General features: G+C 39.4%; 1 protein-coding gene across 2 annotated transcripts in view; it reads left to right on the top strand.

Moving 5' to 3' along the window:
• Nucleotides 1-6,112, top strand: part of trappc11 (trafficking protein particle complex subunit 11) — a 33,247-nt gene extending 27,135 nt beyond the window's left edge. For both annotated transcript variants that reach the window (XM_046859259.1, XM_046859258.1), the window contains exons 28-30: nucleotides 1,893-2,026; nucleotides 2,747-2,914; nucleotides 5,608-6,112. In XM_046859259.1, coding sequence (XP_046715215.1) covers nucleotides 1,893-2,026; nucleotides 2,747-2,914; nucleotides 5,608-5,649 — 344 coding nt within the window. In that variant the 3' untranslated portion in view covers nucleotides 5,650-6,112. The remainder of the gene's footprint in view (nucleotides 1-1,892; nucleotides 2,027-2,746; nucleotides 2,915-5,607) is intronic.
• Nucleotides 6,113-13,840: the final 7,728 nt, after the last annotated feature.

The raw sequence follows: 13,840 nt of genomic DNA, 5'->3' as shown, positions 1-13,840 counted from the left end.
TTATAATTTTTATATATATATATATATTACACCGTATTTTCCAGACTATAAACCGCTACTTTTTTCCCACGCTTTGAACCCCGCGGCTTAAACAACGAAGCAGCTAATTTATGGATTTTTCCTGGATTTTTCCTGGTTTCACAAGCTTCAAAGCCAAAAAACTGAGACCCATAACATTAGACCAGGGGTGGCCAACCCGCGGCTCGCGAGCCGCATGCAGCTCTTTGGCTGGTTTTATGCGGCTCTTACGTTCATATCAAAGTTTGTGTTTTTTTTATGTGCGTGTTTGCTTCGCTTGAGTTCAATACGGTATTTTTAAGACTTAAATGAGCTTGCCCCTACTGGGAAACTTTGTGGTATATTCATCTCACGCACATGCGCATTTGACGAAAATACCGTATTGAACTCAAGCGAAGCGAACACGCACATTAAAAAACAAACAAACAAAGTCTGTGTTTTCTACCCTGAAACACGTGAAATCAACGCATCGATCTGTTCTGACTGCTTCGAATTGCTTCGAGTGGCAACAACGGAATACGAGCCAGATTTGAAGGGGATTGTTCAAGGCAAGGAATGCCAAAAGTCCCACTAAGTAACATGCATAGCAAAAGAAAAACGCTATTTTAAATTATTATATTTTTGTTTGTGGACTTGGTTAAACTGAGAGTTTGTGTGTGTGTGTGTGTGTGTGTGTGTGTGTGTGTGTGTGTGTGTGTGTGTGTGTGTGTGTGTGTGTGTGAGACAGTGCAAACAATGTTCATTGTTGAAAATGACTGTCCTGTGGTCTTAGTACTGTAGGAGTCAATTTCTGTCATTATTTTGGTGTGTAACATTTACAATAAATCTGGCTGAGCAGAGGTGCGTGTGTGTGTGTGTGTGTGTGTGTGTGTGTGTGTGTGTGTGTGTTAGAGGAAGGGATGGGTGGTGTTCATGTGTGCCCATGTGTATGATGTGGCTCTTTGCGGTAACACAGGAAAAAATGTGGCTCTCGGTCTCTGACTGGTTGGCCACCCCTGCATTAGACCAATGAAATTGCGGAACGGGTGAAGGTGAACCAATGAAACTCTTTATATTAAATCAGACGCGCTCTCACTGAATCAGACCGCACCACATCATAAATATGGATGAGGTTCCTCTGCGTTTGACCTGCTGCTCACTCACTAACTCCAGTTGCAACAGAAATCATTTAGGCACAGACAGGTTTCCAAAACTTGTGCTTTTTTATTTTTCTTGGCAACAGCGTTACGGGTTAGTCAAAGAAACTTAGAAATGAGCATCAGAAAATAATAAGGACATATTCCTCGGTCTTGCACACATGCAGTAATACTGGAAAAATGCGGCGGCAACCTATTGTCAAAATGCTGCTCTGCTCTTAAAGGAGCCACAACATATTTCACCCATTACCCCGTGTAACAGACACTTTCGTTAAAGCCTGTGTAAAGTGCAATAGTTTCAGTGTAGACACCTGCGGCTTATACACAGGTGTGGCTTATTTATGCTCAAAATAAAAATCTTTGTCAAATTCAGTGGGTGTGGCTTATATATGGGTGCGCTTTATAGTCCGGAAATTACGGTGTATGTATATATATATATATATATATATATATATATATATATATATATATATATATATATATATATATATATATATATATATATATATATATATATATATATATATATATGTGTGTGTGTGTGTGTGTGTGTGTATGTGTGTATATATATATATATATATATATATATATATATATATATATATATATATATATATATAACTATATACTACTGCTTAAAGTACTAATCATTACAATCCTAATATTCATATCATATTGGCATTTTCTTTTGTTTATTGTTGTATACACATTCTATTTGCTTCATTTGTGTCATTGTAGACCTGCCCTCATTTGGCCGTGTTCGTGAGTCCCTCCCGGTGCGTTACCATATTGAGAATCGAACCGGGCTGGTGCAGGACGTGGATCTGTCCGTGGAGCCCAGCGATGCCTTTATGTTCTCTGGACTCAAGCAGGTCAGTTCAATCCAATTAATATTCAGCTTCATTTGTATAGTTCTTTTAATAATGGACATTGTCCCAAAGCAGCTTTACACAGATAAAAACGTTTCTGAAGTTGGAATGTATGTAAAAATTTGAGTGCCTAAATGTTTGTTCCTTGTAAGTTTATACCTTCATTGGCCAATAGCGACTGTGGCAAGAAAAAACTCCCTGATATGATAAGAGGAAGAAACCTTGAGAAAAACCAGATTCAAAAGTGTATGTGTGTTCTTCCATCTACAAGAGCATTAGTGTAGTTAGATAAGCTTATCTGAGGTTGGATCTGAATTCCACTACAATCCACAGGTGTTTAGTGAGGTTGAGGTCTGAAATCTGAGCAGGACACTTAATTTATTTCACTTCAACTTTGACCATCTTTTCATGGAGCTCTTGGTTCTAGGGAAGGGAAATTGTAGCACTACAGGATTCCAGCCCACGTATGACTTTGATAGTCAGGTGCCCACATACTTTTGTATGTGTGTATCACAGCCAGCCCTGGAGTACTTCTTTTTAAAAGGTCCCAAGTGATATAAACCTTTGATTGCTTTTTTTTAATGAGGTATAGTGTAGTTATTGAATGATTGATCACTTGAATGAATGAATGAATGAATGGATTTTATTGTTAGTGTTTTACTACTGGATTAACATTACGCTTATATCAGGGAAAGGGTACCAATACTGTGTGTGTGTTTGTAGGTGCGGATGAGGATTTTGCCAGGCACAGAGCAGGAAATGGTGTACAATTTCTACCCTCTGATGGCCGGTTATCAGAACCTGCCCGTGCTCAACGTCAACCTGTTACGCTTCCCCAACATCTCCAGCCAGCTGCTGCGCCGCTTCCTTCCCACCCGCATCTTCATCAAGGTGAGCATCAGATTAACACCTGAAGAATCTTTACATTTAGTAAATCTGAAGGTGTTCATTGATGTTCTGAAACAGGTCATTGTGATCACAGGCTTATATTATGGACCAATTTATCATGTGTATATTACACCGCCCAGGCATAACATTATAATATTATGATAGTTGAAGTGAATAACACTGATTATCTCTTTTTCCATGGCAACTGTTTATGGATGGAATATATTAGGCAGCAAGTGAAAATTTTGCCCTCAATGTTGATGTGTTAAAAGCAGGAAAAATGTGCACGCATATAAGGATTTAGTGAGTTTGACCAATTGTGATGTCTAGATGACTGAGTCAGAGCATCTCCCAAACTGCAGTTCTTGTGGGATGTTCCTGGTCTGCAGTGGTCAGTATTTATTAAAAGTGGTCCAAGAAGGAACAATGGTGAACCGGCGACAGGGTCATGTGCGGACGAAGACTCATTGATGCATGTGGGGAGCGAAGGCTGGTCAGTGTGGTTCCGATCCAACAGATGAGCTCCTGTAGATGTTAATGCTTGATTGGTCAGGATTGTTTTAACAGCAAACAGGGGATAACATAATATTAGGCAGGTGGTCATAATGTTATGCCTGGTCGGTGTATATAACAACTAAGTAGGAAGTACGGGAAATTCTAGTGGTAGGAATTCCGGTGGATCTCTCATGGCAATGAGTAGATCCGACCATGAGTGAGGTGGAATCGGGAGCTTATAAAGGGAAAGCTAGTGGGGAACAGGTGTAGGTGATTAGAGCAGGGAGAGGCTGAGTGAGAGTTTGAGCCTTGGATGGAGGCGTGGCTGGTGGTTCCCTGACAAAATCACACTTGCATTGGTGTGAATTTAAAAATGACAATTTAAAAAATATAGATGACTAGATATAGATGAATATCATTAATTATTAATTAACATATAATTAAAGGTAAATTGAGCAAATTTGTTATTTGAGAAGTGTGTATCAAACTGGTAGCCCTTCACATTAATTGGTACCCAAGAAGTAGCTCTAAGTTTCAAAAAGTTTGGTGACTCCTATATATATATATATATATATATATATATATATATATATATATATATATATATATATATATATATATATATATATATATACAGTGGAACCCGGTTATGTCGATGTCCTAGGGGGTCGCCAAAAAGCATAGAGATAACCGATGATCGAGATAAACGAAAATCAAAATGGCGGCAATATATTAACGTGCTTGAAATTTCTTTATGTACATGATGTGCGTTAATAAATGAGAATGTGCATGCACGTGTTTTGAAGGGTTTTTACACAACAGCGTTGCGCGATTTGTTTGATGAAGGCATGCTATAAAAATACATACAGTACATGTTTATCTGTCAGGAATCCACCTGCCACGCCCCCTTCGGCCCCCTTCAGCGTGTCAGGTGCTTTCTCGGCCGCTTTCACATATGGTGCTCGTTTAGCATCATCACCAGCTCCTATTTAAACTTCCACACTCTCACCGTCCGTTATTGTTGGTATATGTTGGTTCACGGCGGTCGTTGTTATCGCTCATGCGTATCCCGGTACGTGTCTTCCCACCAGCACTCTCTCAACGGCTGCGCTTTTCTTCCCAAAGCGCACCGCGGATTCCCCCCCGATCCTGCCGGTGTTTATTCTATGCTTTTGCTGCTTATCCCACGTTCCGCGCCGCCAAGCGCGGCTTTCGCCCCCCGTTCATCACATAACATTTAACAACAAAAGGCATATGTGCACTAACTAACAGCAGAGATTCACCAGTATACAATACAACACCTGAAGCAGCTGTAAGCCTTGATTTTTCCGCCACTTCCGTGAGTTCTTCTGCGGCTGCACCGAGATAACCGACGTTAAATGGCAAATTTTTCCCCCCTTGTGCTCGAGATATCAGGGTTCGGCGACATAAAAGAATCAACATAACCGATAAAAAATGCTAAGACAAAGCGAGAATTTGGCGGTTCCACTTCAAAAACGTCGACTTAATAGGGTTGTCAAGATAACCGAGGTCGAGATAAGCGGGTTCCACTGTATATATATATATATATATATATATATATATATATATATATATATATATATATATATATATAATACACACACACACACACGGCATTTGAAAAAGAAAGTACACCCTCTTTGAATTCTATGTATTTACTTATTGGGACATAAACAAAATCAGGTATTAGGATTGGAATTGGGTAAATACAACATCAGATTAACAACAAATGATATATTACACTGTGGCTTTATTTATTTTAGAAAAACATTAAGCTAAAAATCTTGTGTGGTACACCTAGGTACACCTTTATGCCTTCTATAAGTATTAAGAGGAATTAAGTAGCGTCCAGATGCTTTTTTCACCAAAAAAGAAAGCTAAAATTGGAAAGCCATGTGCGGGAACAATTATTCTATTGTATTGACACACAACCTGATAAGGAAGTAATGATTTATATTATGTCCTAATATGTAAAACCATAGAATTGAAAGAGGGTGTGAATTATTTTTCACACAAATGTATACAGTATATTTGTATTTGCTTTATGCTGTGGCATGTCTTACTTTATATTAATAATAAAAGTGTATTGCTTTAAGGTGATAGTAATTGTGCATACTGTTGATTTATTTATTTTTTCTTTGTAATATTAAACCCCAAATCTTCTCTCTTCTTGTTTGCAGCCTCAGGGAAGAAATGGAGATGCTTCGATTGCAGCTGCCTGACAAATGTGCTGCAGAAGTTTTAAGTCTCAGACCAGTTTAGCTTGATTTGTCTTGACTAACGATTAAAGCTGTAATTAGTGTGGAGGGAACTGGTTAGAAAAAAACGGTGAAGCCAGACCTTTAAGATTTGATTGGATATGTTTGTATGACTGTGTTGAAGACTGATCTGCCACTTGTAATGATTCCTCCCAGAGAATTTCTCCTCTATGGCAAGATGAAGGCATTCCCTTTCTCTTACACTGTGATGGCCACAGATCTAAAAATCCAGCATGTGGTCAGTGTAATGATGTAATACATGTATCCGGTGTAGTGTACATCAGCTTGGTTGCTGTTGTTTGGTTTTTATTTAAATGTGTGCTTTAAAGAGTGTTGCCTCTGCTGCTGTAATGAATTAATTGAAATTAATCTAAACTTTTACTAATGTAAATTCATTATATGATAAAATAAATGATTATTCCATGCACAGGATCATTTTCTTCTTCTTCAAAAAAAAGGGTTTTTGCAAGGGTTTTTGCTACTGGTGAGGGAATTGGAAATTGGGACATTGACAAGTTTTTATTTTCCCTAAGTCTTCTGCTTTATCATTTAATCTGCTTTATCATTAAGTATCAATTAAAAAGCTCAGTCATTTTAAGGCCAATGAGCAGCAGCCAAAGCACATAAAAATGTACCGAATATATACAAAAAAATATGATCTTATGTAGCATAATTTAACACTGGGAATACAGCATGAGAGTCACTTATTAGAACCCCATGATTTAGTACTTTTAAGTAACCTCTCTTTGACCACTGAATTTTTTACTCAATCAGATAGAAGACAGAGCAAAAAATCCTAACTTTTGCCTGTTCTTTTACAGATGTTCAGTAGGGTTTAGATTTGGGATGTCAAAGCTTGTGGTGACTGAACAATTGTGTGGAATGGGATTTAAGTGTATATCATTGTTCTGCTGGAAGATCGAACTAAACCCCAAGCAGCTATATTTTGTATGTTTATATTTACAATTACAACTTATGTCCATGTTTGTTATGTCATCTTTACTAGGTTTCCAGGGCCTCCTGATTTCACACCACCCCCCCTTTATAATAACCAACCGTAATAACCCATCATATGTCCTAAATTATGTGGACCCAACTGTGTGGTTATTGCCCAAACTGTTGCTACAAAGTTAGCACACAGTTGTCCAGAATGTCTATGTATGCTGTAATATTGCAGTTTCTTGGAATTTGGTGTATGCAGTGGAAATTTGTCAAGATTGTAAGTAAAAGTACACGCCCAAACATTTTTTGGTTTTTGCTGATAACAGGTGTCCTCTGCCCAAGCCTTTTTATCTCACTCACACAATGAGAGTCGCTTTACCAGTAAAACGGTTCTGGAGGTTTTTTTTTGTTTTGTAAAAGCCGCCATTTAAAAGAATGTTGAATTTCTGAATATTTACCTAAATAGCACTTTATTACTATGTTTGTGTGCAGGGGGTGGCGGTGTGCTAGCTTGTCACAACCTTTTGCTAATATTAAAATTGCACCCAAAAAAATCCTGCACAATTGACATATCTTTTAAAACTACAAAACTAGCACGGAGTCCACAATGGTAATTTATATTTGTCACTCTGTAAATTGTTCATTACCCTCATCCTCTGGGAAGGGTTCCAAATGTTACTTAAGAATGAGTTGTATACTTTATATGTGAATATCCAATTTAAAAAATTCATATATATTTGAATACGAAATCTCATAAATTAAAAAGGTCAAAAACTTAATATAAACAAACTTAATATAAATATAACTCTTGAATTCTACAAAGCAAACTTGTGAAGTGCTAATTTAAGTGTTTCAGGAAGAGGTAGGTCTTCAATCGTCGCTTGAAGATAGCCAGGGACTCCGCTGTACGGACATCTAGGGGAAGTTCATTCCACCACCTCGGTGCCAGAACAGAGAAGAGCCTTAAAGTATACCTACCTCTCATTCGATAGAAGGTGGTACCAGTTGAGCAGTGCTGGAGGATCTCAGGCAGCAGAGTGCAGTGCAGATGTGATGAGGTCTCTTAGGTATATGGTGCTGGTCTATTTTTGGCCTTGTTGGCAAGCATCAGTGTTTTGAATCTAATACGTGCAGCTACTGAAAGCCAGTGAAGGGAGCGCAGCAGTGGGGTGGTGTGGTCCAAGTCGTGCAGCTGCGTTTTGGATCATTTGCAGTGGACGAATAGCATTCAGGGGAAGACCTGCCAGCAAAGAGTTGCAGTAGTCAAGTCTTGAAATGACAAGAGACTGAACAAGCACCTGGGCACCCTGTGTGGACAGAAATGGTCGAATCATTCAGGTGTTGTACAGATGAAATCAACAGGAACGAGCCACATTATCGACATGTGGGAAGAAGGACAGTTCATTGTCCATAGTTACCCCAAGGTCACAAGCAGTGGCTGAAGGGGAGAGCAGAAAGCCATGAATAGTTATTGTGAGATTTTGACCTGGAGATGAATAACCTGGGATGACCAGCAGTTCTGTTTTGCTGGGGTTGAGTTTGAGTTGATGAGCACTTATCCATGAAGATGCCGAGATCCGAGCGAAAGCTGTGGTATCAAGATGGAGGAAGAGAAAAGATTAGTTGAGTGTCATCTGCATAGCAGTGGTAAGAAAACCCATGTGAGGATATGACTTCACCAATGGAGTGGGTATAGAGGGAGAAAAGGAGGGGACCAAGTACTGAGCCTTGTGGGACACCAGTGGTGAGTCTGCACGGGGCAGATGTGGATCCCCTCAATGTTACCTGGTATGAGCGGCCTTCCAGGTAGGAAGCAAACCATTCCTATGCTGTTCCGCGGATACCGAGGCTCTTGAGGGTAGACAAGAAAGTCTTATGGTTGACTGTGTCAAATGCTGCTAAAAGTTCCAGGAAGATAAGCACAGATGACAGTTTGGCTGATCAAGCAGCATGCAGTTTCTCAGAAACAGCCAAAAGGGCCGTCTCTGTGGAATGTGCCGCTTTGAACCCACACTGGTTTGGATCATGGAGGTTGTTCTGTGAGAGATAGACAGACAGTTGGTTAAAAACAGTGCGTTCCGGGGATTTAGAAAGAAAGGAGAGAAGTGATACCGGTCTGTAGTTGTTGAAGGTGGGTCCAGAGCAGGTTTCTTTCAGATGGGAATGACCCTTACTTGCTTGAAGGTAGTTGGCACATGGCCAGATGTTAAGGACCCATTGATGATTGGGGAGATGAGGGGCAGGAGATCTTGTGTGATGGTCTGAAGCATAGTTCAAGTGATTGGATCCAGATGACAGGTGGTGGGATTGCAAGATTGGATGACTTGCAGTATCTCATCTTCTGTTAAGGTTGAGAAGCTTGACAACAGAGAAGTAGTAGATTCCTGGTTGTGTTGTGTAGTCACTGTTGGGGAGGAAGTCTTTTAATCGTAGAAGGAGGCAAAGTCATTAGCAGTCAGGGAGGATGGAGCAGGTGTGATGGGGGGGTTGAGTAGTAAAGAGATGATGTGAAGCTTACGAGGATCTTGTGCAGAGGCCTTGAGCTTTTCCTTGTAGAAGGCAGTTTTGGCAGAAGTCACATCCGAAGAAAACTTGGTCAGAAGTGCACGGTAAGATGCGAGGTCTACAGCGAGTTGTGATTTTTACCACTTCCTCTCTGCTGATCCGAGTTCTCGTCGATTGCTGCACCCTGGCTTGTCCCACAGACAGGGTGTGGGACAAGAAGTCTTCTTGGGTTTTGTAGTCAAGGGGCAAAGGAGGTCCATGATTGAGGAAAAAGATGAGAGGAAGGAGTCAGTAGCAAAGTCTAAGGGTAGAGAGGAAAAGGAGTCAGGGTCAAAAAGAGATAAAAGAGTACAGGAAGCTACAGAGAAGGGAGAGATGGAGTAAAGGTTAGGACGGATAAGAGAGACATGTAAATTGTTTTTCGGTAGAATAGGAAGAGAGATTGAAAAGGAAACCAGGTGATGATCAGAGTTTGGAAGTGGAGTGGCAGTCATGTCTGTAGCTGGGGTAGGGTGGGTGAAGACCAGGTCCAGGACATTTCCTCCCTTGTGTATTGGAGGGCAGCTGTTAAATGTCAAGGAGAATGTATTCAGAAAAGTCAGGAGGCAAGATGACTGAAGCTTGTCAGATGGGAGGTTGAAGTCACTGAGAACTGTCAGAGGGGTGCTGTCAGAAGGGAAAGTACTGAGGAGTGTGTCCATCTCTTCCAGGAAGTCTCCAAGGGGACCAGGAGGGCAGTAGATGACAATGATGAAGAGGTTGATTGGAGAGGTAACTTAAACTGCATGGACTTTAAAAGATTATGGTTAGATGAAACAAAAGAAGGGGTGTAAAACCCGTACCACCACCTCTACCGGTTTCTCCTCGGAGTGAGAGAAAGATAGGCAGAATACAGAGCAGTTGGTGTAGCAGTGTTCTGTGGGGATATCCAGGTTTTAGTAAGTGCCAGAAAGTCAAAGGTGCAAGGGGAAGACAAGGCTGTGATAAAGTCAGCTTTCCTTACAGCAGACTGGCAATTCCAGAGCCCACCTACCACCACTGTTTGAGATTAAAACACCAGAGGAGGGTAGATGAGGTTACTGGCAATGTGATCTCTGTTCTGTGGATGTGACCGTCTGTGTCTGTAAGAGGTGACTACATAGATGGGTTTAGGACACATGACTGATCTCCCAATTTGAGATCAATGTATGAATTTTAAAAAGAAAAAGTAAAAATATAATGCATTTTAAATAAACACTAAGCATTACTGGCCTTAGTGGGGCTACCTACAACCTTTAACCTATGCCATCAATATAAGTGAGCAAGCCCTTCCCACAATTCACACCTAAAGTAAGACTAAAACTACCCTTGATTAATTACCTGACAGAACTAATAAGCTATACAGACCAACACTATAGAATCAACTGAGTTAAATAGATATACAAAGTTAGAATCCTACCTTACCAGAAGAGAGTAGATTCACGATAGAGCTAAAGCACAAAGGTGCTATGATGGAGATAATTAGTGCTGTTCACTCAACGGTCATAATGTTATGCATATAACATAGAAATTATAAAAACGTATTCAGCAAGAAGAATGTTAAAACTTAACTATTCCAATAATATAGTATAATATTCACTCTTCACTCTGACTCCTATTTCTGTAGCCTCTCACTCTCTCTGCTGGCTTTTTTCTGTCACTCTCTATGGATTTCTTTTGTGCCCATGCTTGCAACGTGATCTTGTTTGATTTATCTGATCTGGCACATTACACATAAATTGCACATATTTTCTGCCAAATCCCGCCCGACTTCCCCTGGCAGCTCGAACTCTTTCTAACAACCTTTTTAACAAACAGGCCTACATGCTGTATCTTTCATTTGCAGTGCATGAGGTAAATGGCTGTGGAAGCACATGAGAGGGTGAGAGTCTCATATAAAGATATCTGAAATATATATAATCAATAAAAAGAGCTTTTGTGAAATAATATATTCCCATTTTTCTGGCACACTTGTATTGCATTTGGAATCTTGTTCAATGCTTAAAGAAACTTCACATGTTGACAATTTCCCTATTTTAACCAGTCCCCTAAACATATTTACTCACAATACACATCATGAGGCTAAATCTACAATAGTATATGCTGTGAGATGAATTCACCAAGGTGTTGGAAACTTTGCTTTGAGATGCTGGTCTATGTTGAAATCATATAACTGCTGCAAACATTCCATTCTACCATACGCCCTATATAGATCATGTGACTGGGAAGAGCCATTAAAGTACTTTGAACTCATTGTCATGTTTATGGAACCAGTTGTGCCGAGACAAGTTGTGCTATGTTTCATGGTGCATCGTCATGCTGAAAAAGATCTGTGGCCTAGAAGGGATACACAGACGGTGTACAAAATCAATTATTGTTTTAAAGGAAACATTCTCAGCACCATGCTGTTGATGTAAAATTATGATCCTATTGTCTTAATTTCAATGCTTAAGTGTTGAGTTCTGAGATGCTTTTCTGCTCATACGGATCTTTGGTCAAAACTTTGATTCTCCAGATGCTACAACATTAACGTTAGAATATTCAGTGAACATATTTAGAATAGTCTAAAACAATATATTTCTAACACTTTATAAATCCATATCTTAAACCAAAGTATTTTCCTTGCTGGAAATCACAGGTCACTTTTATATCACACAGTGCTTTAGTTAATAGATAGCTATTATGATTTCGATAAACAGGATTAGTGTCAGTATAATTTTAACTGCAGATACTGTAGAGTGCATAAGCAAGCTGGAGAATAATTGACTGATGGAGAGGAGGTGTGTGAGTAAATGTGCTACACCTATGTAATTGTTTTCAAAAGTTTGACATGCTGAAGCACTTTGGGTGTATGGCAATCTTGTTATATTAATAACTTTAAGAGTATAGTATATATACAGTATACAGTAAAAATGAGTACAGTTTACTCAGTATGGATGGATAAGGAAGTGGTAGCTCAGTGGTAATGCATTGTGTTACTGATTGGAAGATCAGGGGTTTATGCCCCAGTATCGACCAAGCTGCCGCTCTTGGGCCCTTGAGAAAGGCCCTTAAACCTCTGTGTTCCAGGGTCGCCGTTTCATGGCCGACCCTGCACTCCGACCCCAGTTTCCGAGCAAGCTGGGTTATGTTAAGAACGAATTCAAAAATAAACAACAAAAAAAAAAAAAAAAAAAAACATCATGGCAACATTATGCAAACATATAAAATCAGCCTGCTTTTCATTAATGCCATTCTATTAAACTTTTTTTTATACTTCATTTGTCCACCTACACCGGCCAGGCATAACATTATGCCCACCTGCCTAACATTGTGTGGGTCCCCCATTTTCTGCCAATACATTCCTGACCCATTAAACATTAACAGCATAAAATTCTTCAGCAATTTGAGCTACAGTAGCTTGTCTTTTGGATTGGAGCACATGGGCATGAATGAATTTTTGCCAGTTTACCACTATTCCTTCCTAGGACCACTTTTAATAGATACTGACCACTACAAACCAGGAACATCCCACAAGAGCTGCAGTTTTGTACAGTGTTTTCTGACCCAGTCGTCTAGCCATCAGAATGTGGTACTTGTCAAACTCGCTCAAATACTTATGCTTGCCAATTGTTTTCCTGCTTCTTAAATATTAACTTTGAGGACAAAATGATCCCTTGAGGCTTAATATGTCCCACCCATTAACAGGGGCCATTCTGGAGATATAATCAGTGTTAGGTTTCTTTCTTCCTTTATGCAGTCTGGGCTGTTACAGAGTCTGATTTCCGTTCACATCAATTGATTAAGTTTAAAATTTATATTATAGCATATATAAAATTCTGTGCAAAAAGGTTTTGCAAAAAAGAATGTTTTTTATTGGAACTGAAAATGAACTAAACTTTTCATTGTTTGTGTGTATGAGTGTGTTGGGGAAGCAATCTTAGCTTCTAAAGTAAGAAAGAGTGTGCCTCTGTCTCAACCTCAAACTTACTAATCTTGCAGCACATTTCTTCCCTCACTGTGATACATTTAATAACATAAAGTGACAGAATTGTTTGGTCATATTATCAATGTAAAAAAATATATATTTTAAAAACTTCTCTAAGACAATTTTCCAGCAGGTTTGAAGCAAAGCAAAAGCATAATAAACTGTGATCTGATCACATTCTACTGGACAGTTATACACACTCAACATACTTTTATTTATGCTATATTAATTTTTATTTTATTTTATGGTGCATATGTACATAACTTATATCTCTAGACTTTTTGTCCTACATGGGCCTCTTGCATTGTTCCACTGATTTCTGTAGTAAAATATTTTAATAAATTTTATTTTACACAAGTATTTAGACCCTTTACTCAATACGAAGTTGAAGCACTTTTCTGGGATTTTCTGTCACTCTTCATGGTAAATCCATTCAAGATCTGTAAGGTTGGATCTGGGCCGTTGGTGGACAGCCATTTTCAGGTCTCTCCAGAGATGTTCCATAGGGTTAAAGTCAGGGCTCAGGCTGGGCCACTCTAGGACATGAGTTGTCCCTAAACCACTCATGTGTTGTCTTGTCTGTGCACTTAGGGTTGTTGTCATGTAGGCAGGTAAACCCTTGGCCCAGACTGAGGTCCTGAGCGCTGTTGAACAGGTTTTTATTATGGATATCTCTGTATCTTGCTTAATTCAGCTTCCCCCTAAATTTTGACCAATTTCCCA

Source organism: Silurus meridionalis, chromosome 10, assembly GCF_014805685.1.
Source record: "Silurus meridionalis isolate SWU-2019-XX chromosome 10, ASM1480568v1, whole genome shotgun sequence".
Taxonomy (NCBI): domain Eukaryota; kingdom Metazoa; phylum Chordata; class Actinopteri; order Siluriformes; family Siluridae; genus Silurus; species Silurus meridionalis.
The sequence above is the reverse complement of the archived record's forward strand: the minus strand, read 5'-3'. Positions and strand labels throughout refer to the sequence as shown.